This window comes from Papio anubis, chromosome 18 (assembly GCF_008728515.1).
Source record: "Papio anubis isolate 15944 chromosome 18, Panubis1.0, whole genome shotgun sequence".
Taxonomy (NCBI): domain Eukaryota; kingdom Metazoa; phylum Chordata; class Mammalia; order Primates; family Cercopithecidae; genus Papio; species Papio anubis.
This window is the reverse complement of record NC_044993.1, coordinates 18266096-18282317: the sequence shown is the minus strand read 5'-3', so window position 1 is coordinate 18282317 and position 16222 is coordinate 18266096. Positions and strand designations below refer to the sequence as shown.

The following is a 16222-nucleotide window of genomic DNA, read 5'->3' as shown; positions in this document are numbered from 1 at the left end:
GGAAAAACTTGAGGGTCCTGGTATACTAATTTCTGGAATATTTCAAGAAACAAGTTTCCATCATAGATCCTTTCATTCAGTCCTTGTGAAGATGCTGATCCTATCGAGATATTTGTTGTAAATATAAGACACCTGAGTTAGTCCTAGCTCATTCTGGATTATGCCCTAAGAAAACTGGTCCAAGAGCATTTAAATCAACTCTTTGCTCTCAACCTAGGGTCCCTGCCTTCTTGAGAGAGCTACAGTGGCAAAAGAATTGCTATTAGGGCCAGGTGCAGTGGTTCATGCCTATAATCCCAGCACTTTGGGAGGCCGAGGTGGGTAGATCACGAGGTCAGGAGATCGAGACCAGCCTGGCCAACATGGTGAGACCTCCGTCTCTACTAAAAATACAAAAATTAGGTGGTATGCACCTGTAGTCCCAGCTACTCAGGAGGCTGGGGCAGGAGAATCACTTGAACCCTGGAGGCAGAGGTTGCAGTGGGCCGAGATTGTGCTACTGCACTCCAGCCTGGCAACAGAGCAAGACTCGACTCTGTCTCAAAAAAGAAACAAACAAAAAAAGAACTGCTATCAGAAAGAAGCTCTTATGTGTAGATCCTTAATGTTAGGGTTCTCTTCTAGCCAGAACAATAGTGGCTGTTTCTAACAAGATAACTGTTCTACTGGAATGCACTGACCAGGAATCTTGTATTGGGCAACATGGTTCTGCTAAAATACTGATGCATGTTTCAGAGGTCCTCAGTCACCTCTTTTTTTTCCTTTTGCCCATTTCCCTTTCCTTGCTCCTGATCATTGAGAATCATAAATACTTGGTTGGCGCTCTTATAGTCTCAATAGGGAGTTTTGCAGTTCTTCGTACATACCTCTCATTTTCCCTTCTCTGTCCTCACATCTCTGGATCCAGCCATCTTTGCTAAATTGGACCTTCACCTCCAGGGTCCTGTTAGGCTTAGACACAAGTCTGCAAATTCCCCCCACAATGGCCTGAATTGATTAGTTCCCGTTTACCAAAGGAGAACTCCTCCTAATGCTACCTTGCTTTCAAAATGTGTCCCTGTTCCCAGGGGTTAAAGCAGCTGTAATGCTTCCCACAGCAGTCTTAGTTTCTGGTTGAATTAGTTCCACATTTTACACTTTGGGTGGTGTTTTACCAAACATGAGGCTACTGCATTCCTGGTCCCCATTTCTTATTCAAAGAGAATAAGAAAAGAAAGCATTAAGACATAGAAGTTGTTGCTTATATGTGTTGACAAGCCATGTCACAGAAAGCCAGCTAGACATAAGCCAGGAAACAAACTATGGAAAACAGCACATCACTTAATTACCCCTGCAGCCCAAAACCCTGGCAGAGGGGCTTGGGAAGACTTAACACATCACAGTAATGTGAAAAAAGGAGAATCAGAACGTATGATTTATTCCGCTTGTTTTACAGATTGAGAAATCTGAGGCCCAGAGAGGTTGAGACCATTCAACAAGCTAGGGTAGGAGCTAGAGCTCCCACCTAGGCCTCTGGGCTCCCAGTGCTATGTGCTTCTTCCACAACACCCAGTATGAGCCAGTGAGTCAACAGGTATATGTTTAGTGCTACTCAGGTTCTGACCACTTAGAGTGGACTCAAGATAGAAAGATAAGCTGCAGACATGCCCCAGTTATCATCACCTGACCATAACTCAGCTCTCAAGGAACACTGGATCTGGAATGGAAGGGAAGGAACGAACTTGTGTTTATTTATTTATTTATTTTTTGAGGCGGAGTCTCCCTCTGTCACCCAGGCTGGAGTGCAGTGGCCGGATCTCAGCTCACTGCAAGCTCCGCCTCCCAGGTTTACGCCATTCTCCTGCCTCAGCCTCCCGAGTAGCTGGGACTACAGGCGCCCGCCACCTCGCCCGGCTAGATTTTTGTATTTTTTAGTAGAGACGGGGTTTCACCGTGTTAGCCAGGATGGTCTCGATCTCCTGACCTTGTGATCCGCCCATCTCAGCCTCCCAAAGTGCTGGGATTACAGGCTTGAGCCACCGCGCCCGGCCGAACTTGTGTTTATTAAACATCTATTATATGTCAGGCCCAATGCTAAGCTTTTTCTATCAATATGGTCTTTCATTTAATTCTTATAATCATCTATTGTTGAAAGCTGAGGTTACAAGTGTTCAACTGACAGTCCCAGGGTCACACGTCTGATGTGTGTTACCATATCACACAGGGTCAGTGTGACTCCAGAGTTGTAGGAGTAAGTCTTGGGGGGATGAAGTATCTTGCCAGATTCTGATCTTACAGATCAGAAAAAGGATGTCACAGAGTTGTGAGTATGCTGAGCTACTGTGTCTAGCATGACTAGTGCAAGGCTTGGTAAATAGAGATTTGTAAACATTTCTTAAAATGTGAACCTCTTTTTTTTTTTTTTTTTTTGAGACGGAGTCTCGCTCTGTCGCCCAGGCTAGAGTGCAGTGGCCGGATCTCAGCTCACTGCAAGCTCTGCCTCCCGGGTTTACGCCATTCTCCTGCCTCAGCCTCCCAAGTAGCTGGGATTACAGGCGCCCACCACCTCGCCCGGCTAGTTTTTTGTATTTTTTAGTAGAGACGGGGTTTCACCGGGTTAGCCAGGATGGTCTCGATCTCCTGACCTCGTGATCCGCCCGTCTCGGCCTCCCAAAGTCCTGGGATTACAGGCTTGAGCCACCGCGCCCGGCCGAAATGTGAACCTCTTATATAGACCATCAGTTGAAGACACACAGTTTAAGGCTTTTTGACTGAATCTCCTAAAAGCCTGGAGCCATAGGGATGGAGAAATCTCTAGATACTCCTTCCTTGCCCCACTGATCTTTTGGCCCCGGCTCCAAACCTAAAACTTAGTGCAGGATCATTGCCTAGTGGAGACAGAGCCATGTGCCAAGTTTAGAACTCAGAGTCTACTCTCTCTCTGTCTTGTTTGTGCCAATTTAACCAAGTCTTTACTAAGCTTTTCTCAGTAGAGTCACACATATCTTCTCTGGTGTCTTATGTGCACTGAGGACACTGGATGATGAGATGCTGAAGGAACCTTCCTCCTTAGCTATCCAGTATTAACGGATGTTTGGGATTGGCAATTTGAAGCAATCTTGTTCTTTCCATCTGAAATATGAGGGTTTTGATGGTGAACACTGTACCACGATAGCCAGAAATCAGCAGTCTTCCCCCAGGTCTGGGCTTCAGAGTGCTTTTTCTTGCTTTTTTTTCCTCAGTGTCGTGTTATGGAAGTCCTTCCCCAGCTTTCTAGCAGAAGGTGATCCAGATGAAATAAGATTGTTTTGATTTTGCATTTTGGTATCCTCTGAAGAGATGTACATACCATCTAGTTTCTTGGATATGGTGAATATAGAGGTGTTCTGAGAGTTGTTGCCTGTGCGATCCTCCTGTCTGTTTCCTCAGCTTTTCATCATCCAGCACACTCTGCACGCCACCCCCATGCTGTCCTTCCCTACTATCTTGCTAGTTTCAGCATACCTGAAGCTTGGAGTAGCATCCACAGCAACACCCTCTTGCATTACCTTGGAACTGATGACTCAAACCAGGAGATAGCTATGGGTCAGAAAAGGTATCAGGCTCTCAGGTCGGTGAAGGCATTGCAGGAAGTGGTGGTAGATTAGGGGTGAGTATGATCAAGGATGGGGCTCTAGTCCATCAAGGCCTGGTGACACGGTCAGAGATCTTTGCTATCCATAGGCAGTGGTGCTTGGGGTAGGTTGTGATGTCTTGGGAATTGGTGTCAGTACCTTGGGCTGTTCCATTTTCTGACATGGCTTTTCTCCTTTTCCTGTGGTTGTTTCTTAACTGTCTACAGTCCCACTGGCCCTCCTGTGTTATCATTCAAATGGGCAGGAAGAGAAGGTGGTCATTTCTCCAGCGGATTCCAGAATCCTATTCCTAGGTGGTTATACTGTTCAGTAGACTTGTGGAAGCAGATCAGCTGGGCCAAGGCACGGAAGCAATTTTCCCTGAATGGATTGTTCTTATTTCTTCCCAGGCCCTTCCTCCACACTTTCCCGTTCATCATCTTCTCTCTACCCTCCCAAAGCATCCAGTCAACTGCAGCAACAGAGGTCCGAGAGGAGGAACACATGTAGAGCCCGTTTTGTTTGTTTGTTCATGTGGCCGTGCTAGCTTTCTTGCTTTTGTTCTCTTCTCTCTTCTGTTGTCACTCTCCTCCAGATAACTTCTCTGGGGACCTCGTGGCCATACTATTTCTGTGATGAAGGCCTTTGGTGCAAATGGGCCCCAGCTAGAAACAGCTGGCTTTGGGGCCTCTAGACTAATTGCAGTTGGGCAGAGTGAATGGTAGCTGGGAGTGCTTGGCAAAGAAAATGTGAATTAGCAGGTGTGGCACATTGGGCAGGAAGGTGTTGGAAGTTGTTTGGCTGAAAGAGGAAGCATGGGAGCTGACCCAGGACTGAGTCCTCATTAGAATAAAAGGTTGTCCAGCCCTGAGCCTGGTGGGATACTTCTGTTGAAAACATTGGTTTTGAGAGGATCCTTCAAGCCTTGACATCTCAGACTGTGTGCCAGTGACACTGGTAAAATGTCTTGAGCTTCAGCCCTACCCCTGCCCAGACTGACCGGTGATTTCTGTCTCCATTCCTTTCAGCTTTAACGTCTCCTAAGCCGAACTTGATGGGTCTGCCCAGCACAACGGTTCCTTCCCCTGGTCTCCCCACATCTGGATTACCAAATAAACCGTCCTCAGCATCGCTGAGCTCCCCAACCCCAGCACAAGCCACCATGGCGATGGCCCCTCAGCAACCTCCTCAGCAGCAGCAGCCACAGGTGCAGCAGCCTCCCCCGCCGCCAGCAGCCCAGCCGCCACCCACACCACAGCTCCCACCACAACAGCAGCAGCAACGCAAGGACAAAGACAGTGAGAAAATAAAGGAGAAGGAAAAGGCACACAAAGGGAAAGGGGAACCCCTGCCTGTCCCCAAGAAGGAGAAAGGAGAAGCCCCCACGGCAGCTGCAGCCACGATCTCAGCCCCGCTGCCCACCATGGAGTATGCGGTGGACCCTGCACAGCTGCAGGCCCTGCAGGCAGCCTTGACTTCGGACCCCACAGCATTGCTCACGAGCCAGTTCCTTCCTTACTTTGTACCAGGCTTTTCTCCTTATTATGCTCCCCAGATCCCTGGCGCCCTGCAGAGCGGGTACCTGCAGCCTATGTATGGCATGGAAGGCCTGTTCCCCTACAGCCCTGCACTGTCGCAGGCCCTGATGGGGCTGTCCCCGGGCTCCCTACTGCAGCAGTACCAGCAATACCAGCAGAGTCTGCAGGAGGCAATTCAACAGCAGCAGCAGCGGCAACTACAGCAGCAGCAGCAGCAAAAAGTGCAGCAGCAGCAGCCCAAAGCAAGCCAAACCCCAGTCCCCTCGGGGGCTGCTTCCCCAGACAAAGACCCTGCCAAAGAATCCCCCAAACCAGAAGAACAGAAAAACGCCCCCCGTGAGGTGTCCCCCCTCCTGCCGAAACCCCCCGAAGAGCCAGAAGCAGAAAGCAAAAGTGCGGACTCCCTCTACGACCCCTTCATTGTTCCAAAGGTGCAGTACAAGTTGGTCTGCCGCAAGTGCCAGGCGGGCTTCGGCGACGAGGAGGCGGCGAGGAGCCACCTGAAGTCCCTCTGCTTCTTCGGCCAGTCTGTGGTGAACCTGCAAGAGATGGTGCTTCACGTCCCCACCGGCGGCGGCGGCAGTGGCGGCGGTGGTGGTGGCGGTGGCGGCGGCGGCGGCTCATACCACTGCCTGGCGTGCGAGAGCGCGCTCTGTGGGGAGGAAGCTCTGAGTCAACATCTCGAGTCGGCCTTGCACAAACACAGAACAATCACGAGAGCAGCAAGAAACGCCAAAGAGCACCCTAGTTTATTACCTCACTCTGCCTGCTTCCCCGATCCTAGCACCGCATCTACCTCGCAGTCTGCCGCTCACTCAAACGACAGCCCCCCTCCCCCGTCGGCCGCCACCCCCTCCTCCGCTTCCCCCCACGCCTCCAGGAAGTCTTGGCCGCAAGTGGTCTCCCGGGCTTCGGCAGCGAAGCCCCCTTCTTTTCCTCCTCTCTCCTCATCTTCAACGGTTACCTCAAGTTCATGCAGCACCTCAGGGGTTCAGCCCTCGATGCCAACAGACGACTATTCGGAGGAGTCTGACACGGATCTCAGCCAAAAGTCCGACGGACCGGCGAGCCCGGTGGAGGGTCCCAAAGACCCCAGCTGCCCCAAGGACAGTGGTCTGACCAGTGTAGGAACGGACACCTTCAGATTGTAAGCTTTGAAGATGAACAATACAAACAAATGAATTTAAATACAAAAATTAATAACAAACCAATTTCAGAAATAGACTAACTGCAATTCCAAAGCTTCTAACCAAAAAAAAAAAAAAAAAAAAAAAAAAAAAAAGGAAAAAAAAGAAAAAGCGTGGGTTGTTTTCCCATATACCTATCTATGCCGGTGATTTTACATTCTTGTCTTTTTTTTCTTTTAATATTTAAAAAAAAAAAAAAAAAAAAAAAAACCCTAACCTGTTACATTGTGTCCTTTTGAAGGTACTATTGGTCTGGGAAACAGAAGTCCGCAGGGCCTCCCTAATGTCTTTGGAGCTTAAACCCCTTGTATATTTGCCCCTTTTCAATAAACGCCCCACGCTGATAGCACAGAGGAGCCCGGCATGCACTGTATGGGAAAGCAGTCCACCTTGTTACAGTTTTAAATTTCTTGCTATCTTAGCATTCAGATACCAATGGCTTGCTAAAAGAAAAAAAGAAATGTAATGTCTTTTTATTCTCAGGTCAATCGCTCACACTTTGTTCTGTTTTCAGAATCATTTTTTTTATATATTATTATTTTTTTCAGTTTTTTTTTTTTTTTTGTTCCAGAAAAGATTTTTTGTTTTGTTAATTTAAAAACGGGCAGAAAGTATTCAAGAAAAACAATGTGAACTGCTTTAGCTTTCTGGGGATTTTTAAGGATAGCTTTTCTGCTGAAGCCAATTTCAAGGGGAAAAGTTAAGCACTCCCACTTTCAGAAAAAAAAAAAATAACCCACACACACAAAGAGTGTTGAGGACTTGTAGCTTAAAAAAAAAAATAAGTTTTAAAAACTGACTTTCTGTATTTATGATAGATATGACCATTTTTGGTGTTGAGTAGATTGTTGCATTGGAAATGAACTGAAGCAGTATGGTAGATTTAAAAGGAAAAAAAAGAAACCTTTTGTGTACATTTAGCTTTTTGTATGGTCCAGCTGACAGCTCCTCATTTGATGTTGTCTTGTTCATTCCTAGCAGATAGATTGCAATCCGTTGATTCGCCTAAGCTTTTCTCCCGCTTTGTCCCTTAATTCCACTTTCTCTTTCCTTCTCCCACCTCCCATCCTATAATCTCCCACTTAAGGTAGCTGCCTTCATTTCTTAGAGGGAGCTGCAGAATTATTTTATAAAACTAAAGAAAGAATTTCAAGGGATTCTAGGGGTCATTAGGATCCTCACAGATTATTTTTGGTTGGGGAGTTGAAACTTTTTAAAGGCATATAATTCTAGTTATCTGTGTCTGTTAGCCTTGTGCATTTATTTTTTTATTTATCCTTCTTTTGGCCTTTTCTTTGTACCCCTTCTTTTCCTCCTTGTTTGGTAGATGCTTCAAATATTCTTTTCCTTTACTAAAGGATTTGTTTCCATTTGTGTAATTGGCTGTGTACTTTTATTTTCTAAAAAAGTTTTTGGTTAGGGATTTGGTTTTTGGTTTTGTGTTTGTTTTTTCTTTCTTCTCTCAGAAAAAAAAATTTCATGCTTTAAATAAAATCCAAAGACACACCCTTTCACTGCTGATGCAGAAAAAAGGGAAAGGGTTCTTGTTACTTGAGAATTTGTTTCTGATTTAAACAAACAAGACTTACTTTAATAAAAGAAAGAGAAAAACAAAAGATTCCCAGGTTGTTATGTGCTTCTTCTGCAAGCAGAGAGGCAACTGTTAATGACAATTCCATATACCAAAAGACACATTTTTTACTTCAAAGTTTTGTCCTTGTGTTAGGCAGTCTGAGCAGCGAGTGATCCGGAGCGCAGCCAACAAAGCAGCAGATAGCAATGTACAGAAAGCAAAAAAGGAACCGTATGTGAGGCACTTGTTTATGTTAATATCCATATTCCTGTAACACACACCCTTTCTCATGTAAAAAAATAAAATAAAATAAACGGTCTGAACTTTGAAAACTTTGTGCTGCTAAAACATAGATTTTGGAGACAAATAGATGCTTTGCTGTTTCACTTTCATAGCTAAACATCAACAGAAACCATCTCCCCTTGCCCCCAAAGTGTGAAAACCTTCTCCCCTTCGTTTTCTTCCTTATGTTTCAAAAGGGAACTTTGAAGACTGTGAATGCAGGTTCCATTGGTCACCTTTCGGGCTTCTTTCCCCAGTGCTGAAGCCACTCATCGACTTTGCAAAAGACTGGAGCATTCCAAGATCTGAAAATGGATTTTTTTCTTTTTTTCTTTTTTAGCCGGGACTATTTTATTTTTATGAATTTTAGTTTAATGAAATAGTAGATCCTGAAATGTTGTACATATTTCTAACTAGGCTGATGCACAGTGCAAATTCCTTTTTTAACTTTTTTTTAAGTAGAAATACTAAAGAATACCATCTAACTATTCATACCAGTATCCAGTTGTAGCATAAGGTGTCAAAAGCAAGTACGCAAAACATTTACTGTTTTAACGAGCTATTTCCTTTTAACAAGAAATCTTGTATTTCTCCCTGTGTTTGAGATGAACATTTTTAAATTTTAAAGTTGTACAGTTTTTTGTTTTCCATTATTTTATCTTGTTTGTAACTCTATGAAATATATATATATTTTTTGCCATTTAACTGTTGTATGTTACTCTGTGTCTGTACCATATAGAAAAAAATTGTTTTTGTTTTTGGTTCTCTATGTGATATCAGTTAACAATTTAACACTAGCTTTACCTGTCAAATTCTGCTAGGTCTTCTCTGAAAATGTTGTTTTTAAAAATGATACTGCTTGGTAATAGTGCAATTTCTATCCCTTTCCCTCCCCCCTCAACTTTAAGTTCTTTTCTTTATAATTTTGCTGCCCCCTCCCTGATGGTTTGGGTTTTGGTTTTTTTGGGTTTTTTTTTTTTTTTTTTTTTTGGAGCTACTATGCCATCCTCCCTCTGTGAGGCAGAGTGACTGTCAGTGTTTTGTTACGCCATGCCTTGAGCTGTGGGTGTGTCTGGCGACAATAAGGTGGTTGAATAGATTGGCTGAGCATGCTTCCACCCACCTAGTGGTATCAGAGGGGTTATGTGATTGTTTCAACCTGGAGTGGGTTGCACCCTTAATGCTTTCCTCTACAACTAAACCGCCCACATATATGTTCATTGAAAAAAGTAAGAATAATTCTCAGCACTAACCCAGAAGTAGCAAAGCAGTCAGTGATGGTGAACATTAGAGGTCAAACATGAGTTAGATGTTTGTGGGCTGACAGCCACCGTGGCTATGACCAGTACTATTTACAAAGCATGAATTCACTACAATGCTCAACTGTTTAGCTTGATCTCACTTGGGGAATTTATTCCTGTCTGCTGCACTGTAGGTAGCTGGGTAGGATATATTTCCACTTGCTTTTTAAATTAGTTCTTCACCTCCATTGACACTTCGTTTTTTGGTTTTCTCCCTATAGTATGGGTTGGTGCTAGACACCAGTCTGTCATAGCACCATACTGACTCAACAGAATGGGAGTTATTTTATCCATCTTTCCTCCATCCTTCCAAAAACCACACATCTACATGAGGAAAAGTTTAATACATCTAGGAATTTTTTTTTAATTAAAAGCTATTTAAAGAGATGAATGTGGCCAAAGTTTTACACAATTGAAAATAAAGTAAAACAGACGGCATGTGTTTAAACCTGAGTTTATCAGGCATGGCAGGAAGTTGCAGGAGAGAGAGGCAGTGACCCAAGCCAGTGCACTTGATGTTCATGGACATATATTTTTTTTAAATAATAAATTAAAACATTTTAAATAGAAGCATAAATTGAGTTGGTGGTTTGTTGGCGCTGAGATACTGCCCACTGTGAAACAAAGCTTTGACTAGTTTTTTGTTTGTTTGTTTACTTTCTTCAGGGGGGAGGGGGGCAAGTTTGGGTAGGAAAGAAAGCATAAATGAACGTGACCCTGAGGTGAAGAGGTATATGAACAGCCTTTGCAATGTACAAAAAGAAAAAAAAAAAACAAAAAACAAAAAAAAAAATAGAGCAAGTGAAACCAAAAATGATGTTCTTGGTGTTTTTCTATAATGTAGTCTTGTTAGCTTTTTTGTTACTGTAACAATGCTGATCTCGAACTGTACCAAAATACATGGAGACTAACAAACAGAACCACATGGAACTTTCAAACTGAAAAAAAAAAATTTGTCACGCAAACTTTGTTGTCATAGTTAAGTTGATTGTAGATGGTAATTGAATATACTCCTTTGAAAATATTTCATCAAGTATGTTTCCTGCTCATTGTGATACATTAAAAAAAAATATGAGCAAAAGTTCCTGTCTCTGTTACCAGATTTGTGCACATGCATGTGTGTGTGCAGGAAAGAGAGTTGATGGCTGGCAAAGTATAAATGTGAATACCTTGAGGTTATGTGTGCAGGGAGTACTTATCCCGAGGTACCAAAGGATGTACACAAGCTCTTTAGTGTTTCTAAAGATGGTTGTATTTCCCATCTCCTGGGGCTCATGAATGTCATAAATTTGGGCCATGACGCTGTCTGTGTTACTTCATTGGGAGGGGTAAGCCTGATAACTTGAACGATATTTGGCCCCAGAGTGCCCTAATAGCAACTAGATTTTTAATTCAAATATTTATATGAAAATTTTTTATGCTTGACACAATTGCAGGCAAAAAAAGTTTTACTGATAGCCAGTAGAAAGGCAGGTTCAACTTTTTTGAAATGGGAATTGGATCTAGTGTTTATGACAGAAGGATATGAACGGTAAGTTGAACCAAGTGGATGACTGACTACATTTACCTGTCCTAGCAAAGGACTTTTCCAAACCTCTGTTAGAGCAGAATCTCTCTTGAGAGGTCCAGTCTGCACAACAGCAGTATCAGTAATGTCTGCATACAAGAGATGATTCAGTCCTCTTACCAAAAACCCTCCCCTACCACAGCAAATGCTTGAACTTCATTAATAAGGAGTGCCTTTAAGATCAGGCCTGAAGGCCTTCCATTCATCTCTAATTTATAGCCACAGCTAATAAATAATTTACAAAACTTTAGCGGGTGGGCCTGGATGACATTACAGACTGGCTATGTCACTGTAAGGTCTACAGCATCTGCCCTCTGTCAAAAGAAGTATTTTCTTCCCCAGGAGTTGAGCTACAAAATCCTCTTCTATTGGCTCAGCCAGCCATTTTTCTTAGTTTCTGCAGCAGGCATTCAAAAAGTAGTGACCCTATTAACTCAAAATTTCAAAGAATTCTACAACTGACACAGGTATTACTAGTGCTCAGGGAGCAAAGGTGGTTCCCTGGCCAGCGCTGGAACCTCTACGCCAAATAGGTAGTGTCACTGTCCCTAATGAAATCCAATCTTTCCCCAAGTGGTGTACCTTTCTTTTCAGTGTTCCTGCAGAAGTGGATGGCTTCGATCTCGCTATGTTTTCTTGGCACCCAGTTAATGTTTCTGATCTCTCTTCCACCCTTTGAAAAGGTACAGTAGGATAAAACTTGTTCAGACCCAAAGCCACGTCTGGCTTTCTAAACTATAATTATTTTAGGATCTGGCAGGATTGCATTGAAACATTTTAAACGGAACTGGTTTTGCAGAGAGGTTTTGCTCTTTGGAGGAAGGTGACTACAATTCAAATTCTCCTATGGATAAATTTCTAACAAGAAAATAAGACAAAACTTTATTGATGGTTGAGCCCTTTGTATCAGAGAATCTCTGAGCACCTAAATTACACTAAGGAAGGGCTGGGTAAGAGACCTGAAGCTCTTTCTGTTACTGGAAAGGCTATTTTTCTTAAGGGAAAAGAAGTCCTCCAATCTGGCTTCAATATCATCCTCATGTGGACGAATTAATGGCTTTCTCTCCCTCGGAAAATGAAATGGCAACATCTGAAAATGGCAGATATGTGTTAGGTAGCTGTTTCTAATTCTGCTTTAAAGAAATGTCTGCAGTGCGTAACCCCTGTTATAGACTAATGACCTTCCAAATCTTACTTTTAACAAGTTTAGACTTTAAGTTACAAGAGCACAAGCAGTTTAAGAGTCAAGTTAAAAGGATGAGAATTTTGCACCTGCTGCTCTACTCTGCAGCCTTAATTACAGCAGGACAGATGTGCTCACTCAGCCTCCGTACATTACTGCTGGGGATGAAACAGCCAAGGTTCTGGAAAAACTTGCAAAGAAATCAGTGCTCTCAGAAACAGTAAGGTAGAAGCAGCTTTCCATTCCTGTCTTCATGATGAAGGTCGGTATTTTCCTTCCCTCCTTCCTGTTTCATTCTTTTTTTAAACTAGAGGCGGCATCTGTTTTTAGGATGTCCTAGTCAGTAAGCTTGGGTTCCTCTGAATCTGTCTTCTTGACTTTTTAAATTATAAGCAACATAAATAAATTTGCTTTTGATCCTTTATGTATGTTCACTTCTTATTCTTTGTAGAAGAGATGAACAAAGAGGCTATTTAATTCAACTTTTCAATCCCTTATTAACATGGGAATGAAAAATCTCAGATGAACTGTTTTACTTTTGGGCCAAGATCCCTTGGCCTGAGAAGTGAGTGCTGAGAAGCAACTAATAGTAACAATGGAGAAAGGCATCGGTGGCTATTCTCTACCTCTGCAATGTTCACAGCTTTTATTTTTTTTAACATCATTCTTCCTTGCCTTCCTACTCAATACTCTCCTAAGCCCCCTCACACATTGCTGCTCTTTTAATTCCTGTGTATGCCTTGTATTTGCATAACACTTGTAAAAATATTTTGTAAAATTACATACTTCTTGTTTGTTCCTGAAATGTTCTGTAAGGTAGACAAGGTGGGTGACATTTATCCCCAGTATTCAGGACAGTGAGGTAATGAGGGGAGAAGGCACTAACCAGGTGTTTAGCCTTCATCCAGTGCTCTTCCCCCATCACACTATCTCTTGAGAAACTACAGAAGAGTGAGAGTTGGGGCTCCAGAGTCAGATTCATAGGGTTCAAATTCTGGCTCCATCATGGTGACCTTGATTGAGTTCTTTATTCCCACTGTGAAATGAGGGTAACGGTACCTGCTTCATAGGGTTGTTGTGAACTTTAAATTAATATACATAAAATGCTTAGGACACTGCCTGGTACATACTAAGTGCTAAAAATTAGTTGTTACTATCAGTCATTATGACCTCTCCATGTCTCCTTTCTGTAGACCCCTTGGAACTGCTGCTTTCTAACCCTGGCTTTCCTTCACAGAGGTTTGGGAACTGCAGCTGTAAAGTTAAGTGCCATCAAGCCTCTGTCATCGTTTATTTCTGATATTTTCCTGTCTGTACATATCTCAGAGGGTGCAGAGATCCTTTAGGAGGTTTCTGCTTACGGGTTGTACAGGAGTATGGTATAGGAGTTTGGATTATAGTATTTCAGTGCCCACCATGTAGTAATTAATTTGGACATGAGGAAAAGATGGCTTGTAGTTTGCTTTTGTTTCCAAGGCTATATATGTCTGTTTCACCATGCCTTGAAAGATGAGCCACTTAGATGTACGGGGTTACAGAATAGGGAAAATAGAATACGCTGTGACAGTTTGTCCACTGCCTGATTTCAGGTCGTTCAGATGTGCAGGTTGAGAGGTGTAGCATCTGAAATGAGACTCCGCATGAATTGTGGTGAAACAAAATTGAAAGGGGAATACACGCAAAAGAATGCAGCAAGAGGATCTCTTCACCCCTAGACCCAGGAAGAAGTTTTAAAAATACTATTATTGGAGTAAGCTGCAAAGTAAATATTTAAAAGATGCATGGGGAAAAAATGGGTAAAAACTAAATCAGCACAGAGAAAAGACTTAGAGTGTTTCTACAATACCTCTGCAGATAAGAACTCATCACGTTTTAGGATACAGGCTTTAGGAGGCTATTGCCCTATATGTGAACTTTGTCTATTTTTAATCAGAACAATGATGGCCTTAGAAATAAAGTTGCCAATATTGATATCAGAGGGCTAGTAGAGGCCTCTTTATTAGAGAATGACTGGTGGGTGATTTTTCTTTTTCTCTGAGGATAACAACCCATATATGTAGCTTTGTCATACTACCTCTAGATAGGACATTATCATACAGTGTCTTCATTTGTTACATGGTTGTAAGTTTGACACTGTTTGAATAGTTAGCAAAGTGTGATTTGTATTCAGCTTAATTTATCTTTTTTTTCTTTTTCTTTGAGTACTTTAAAGGTAATGCTCCACTGGTGCCTCATTTGCATGGTTTCCAATAACAAATCTGCTGTCATCCTTATTTTTTATGTATTTTTTTCTCTAATTGCTTTTAATTTTCTCTTTATCACTGATTTTATCACATCACAATTTCATTATGATGCGCTTTGGTGTAGTTTCATTCACGTTTCTTGTGCTTATGGTTTGTTGAGTTCTTGGATCTGTGGGGAATTACTTTTCATCCAAATTGGAAGTTTTTCAGCCTTTATTTCTTCAAACACATTTTGCCTGCCCCTTCTCCCTTCACTTTCCCTGCTACCACCCCCACCCTGCCCCCACAGGGATGCCAATTATATAGGTATTAGGCCACTTGAAGTTAACCCCTTACTTACTGATGCTCTAAGTTTCTCATTTGTTTGTTTGCTTTCTTGTTGTGTTTGCTTACTCTTTGTGTGTTTCCTTTTGGATAGTTTCCAATGCTATGCCTTCAGGTCCACTAATATTTTCTTCTAATCTGCCATTAATCCCATCCAGTGTATTTTTTCACCTCAGATATTAAAGCTTTTATCTTTAGAAGTTTAATTTTGGTCTTTCAAAATATCTTTCATGCCTCTCCTCAAATTTTGAACATATGAAAAAACAGTTACAATAATTGTTTACCATCATCCTCTGCTAATTCTAACATCTGTGTAAGTTCTGGATCAGTTTCAGTTGATGGTTCTCATTAAGGCTATTATTTTTCTGCCTGTTTGTATGCCTGCCGATCTTTGATTGGCTACTAGACATTGTAAATTTTACCTTGCTGGGTCCTGGATATTTCTGTATTCCTATAAATTTCCTTAAGCTTTGTTCTGGGATGCACTTATTTGGAAATACTGTGATCCCTTTGGGTCTTGTTTTTGTTTTGAGCAGGACCAGAGCACTATTTACTCTAGAGCTAATTATCCACCACTACTGAAGAATGATCATGCTGATGCTCTACTCATATGTCCCATGAACTGTTCCCCATCTTGTATGAGCATCAAGTACTGTTCCCTTTTGTGCTTTCGGCTGGTTCTTTCCAGGGCCAAAAGTAATTGGTACTTTTCTGAATACTTATGAGGGACCCCATGAAGATCTCCAGGTTTTCTCTTTCCTGTGGCACTTTGTCCTAATAATTCTAGCTGCTTTGGTCTCCCTAGACTCAGCTTTATCTCTTCAACTCAGGGAATCAGCTGGGCTTCACTCAGGTTCCTTACCCTGTGCTGTGGTCTGGAAACTCTTTCAAGGCAATAAGGTGGGATAATCATAGGGCTCACCTTGTTTGTTTCTCATCTCTCTGGGATCGCTGTCCTTCACTGTGTGATGTCTAGTACCTTGAAAACCATTCTTTTATATATTTTGTTCTGTATTTTTTGTTGTTGTTGTTTCAGCTGGGAGGGCACATCTGGTCTCTATTATTCCATCTATGCTAGAAGCTGAACTCAAATTCATTTTTTAGATATATGTGGTAAGAGTCCTGCATACCTTTCCAAAGTGCTGCCAACACTTATGAAATTTCCCAAAAGGTTTGAACACAGGAACCTGAAGTCCCCAGCAGACTTCTCTGGACATAAGGTGCTGATTGACCTCTTAAGATTAAGGTTGCAACTAATTCATCCTTTTGCTTACAATGATCAGAAGTGGAAGAAAGGTAGGCAAACATATGAATTCTTCTAGCCACCTTTTTTGCTTTGCCATAATGCCACATAGAGTGGGAAAACCATCTCTTAGGTTTTGAAGTTGTAAGACGGCCCAGAAATATGAGGGAGCAGATGTATGACTGACC

At 42.4% G+C, this 16222-nt stretch overlaps 1 protein-coding gene across 2 annotated transcripts in view; it reads left to right on the top strand.

The window, feature by feature from the left end:
• ZFHX3 (zinc finger homeobox 3) overlaps positions 1–10267 on the top strand; it is a 264904-nt gene extending 254637 nt beyond the window's left edge. For both annotated transcript variants that reach the window (XM_009196784.4, XM_017953504.3), the window contains exon 10: positions 4622–10267. In XM_009196784.4, the coding sequence (XP_009195048.2) occupies positions 4622–6282 (1661 nt within the window). In that variant the 3' untranslated portion in view covers positions 6283–10267. The remainder of the gene's footprint in view (positions 1–4621) is intronic.
• Positions 10268–16222: the final 5955 nt, after the last annotated feature.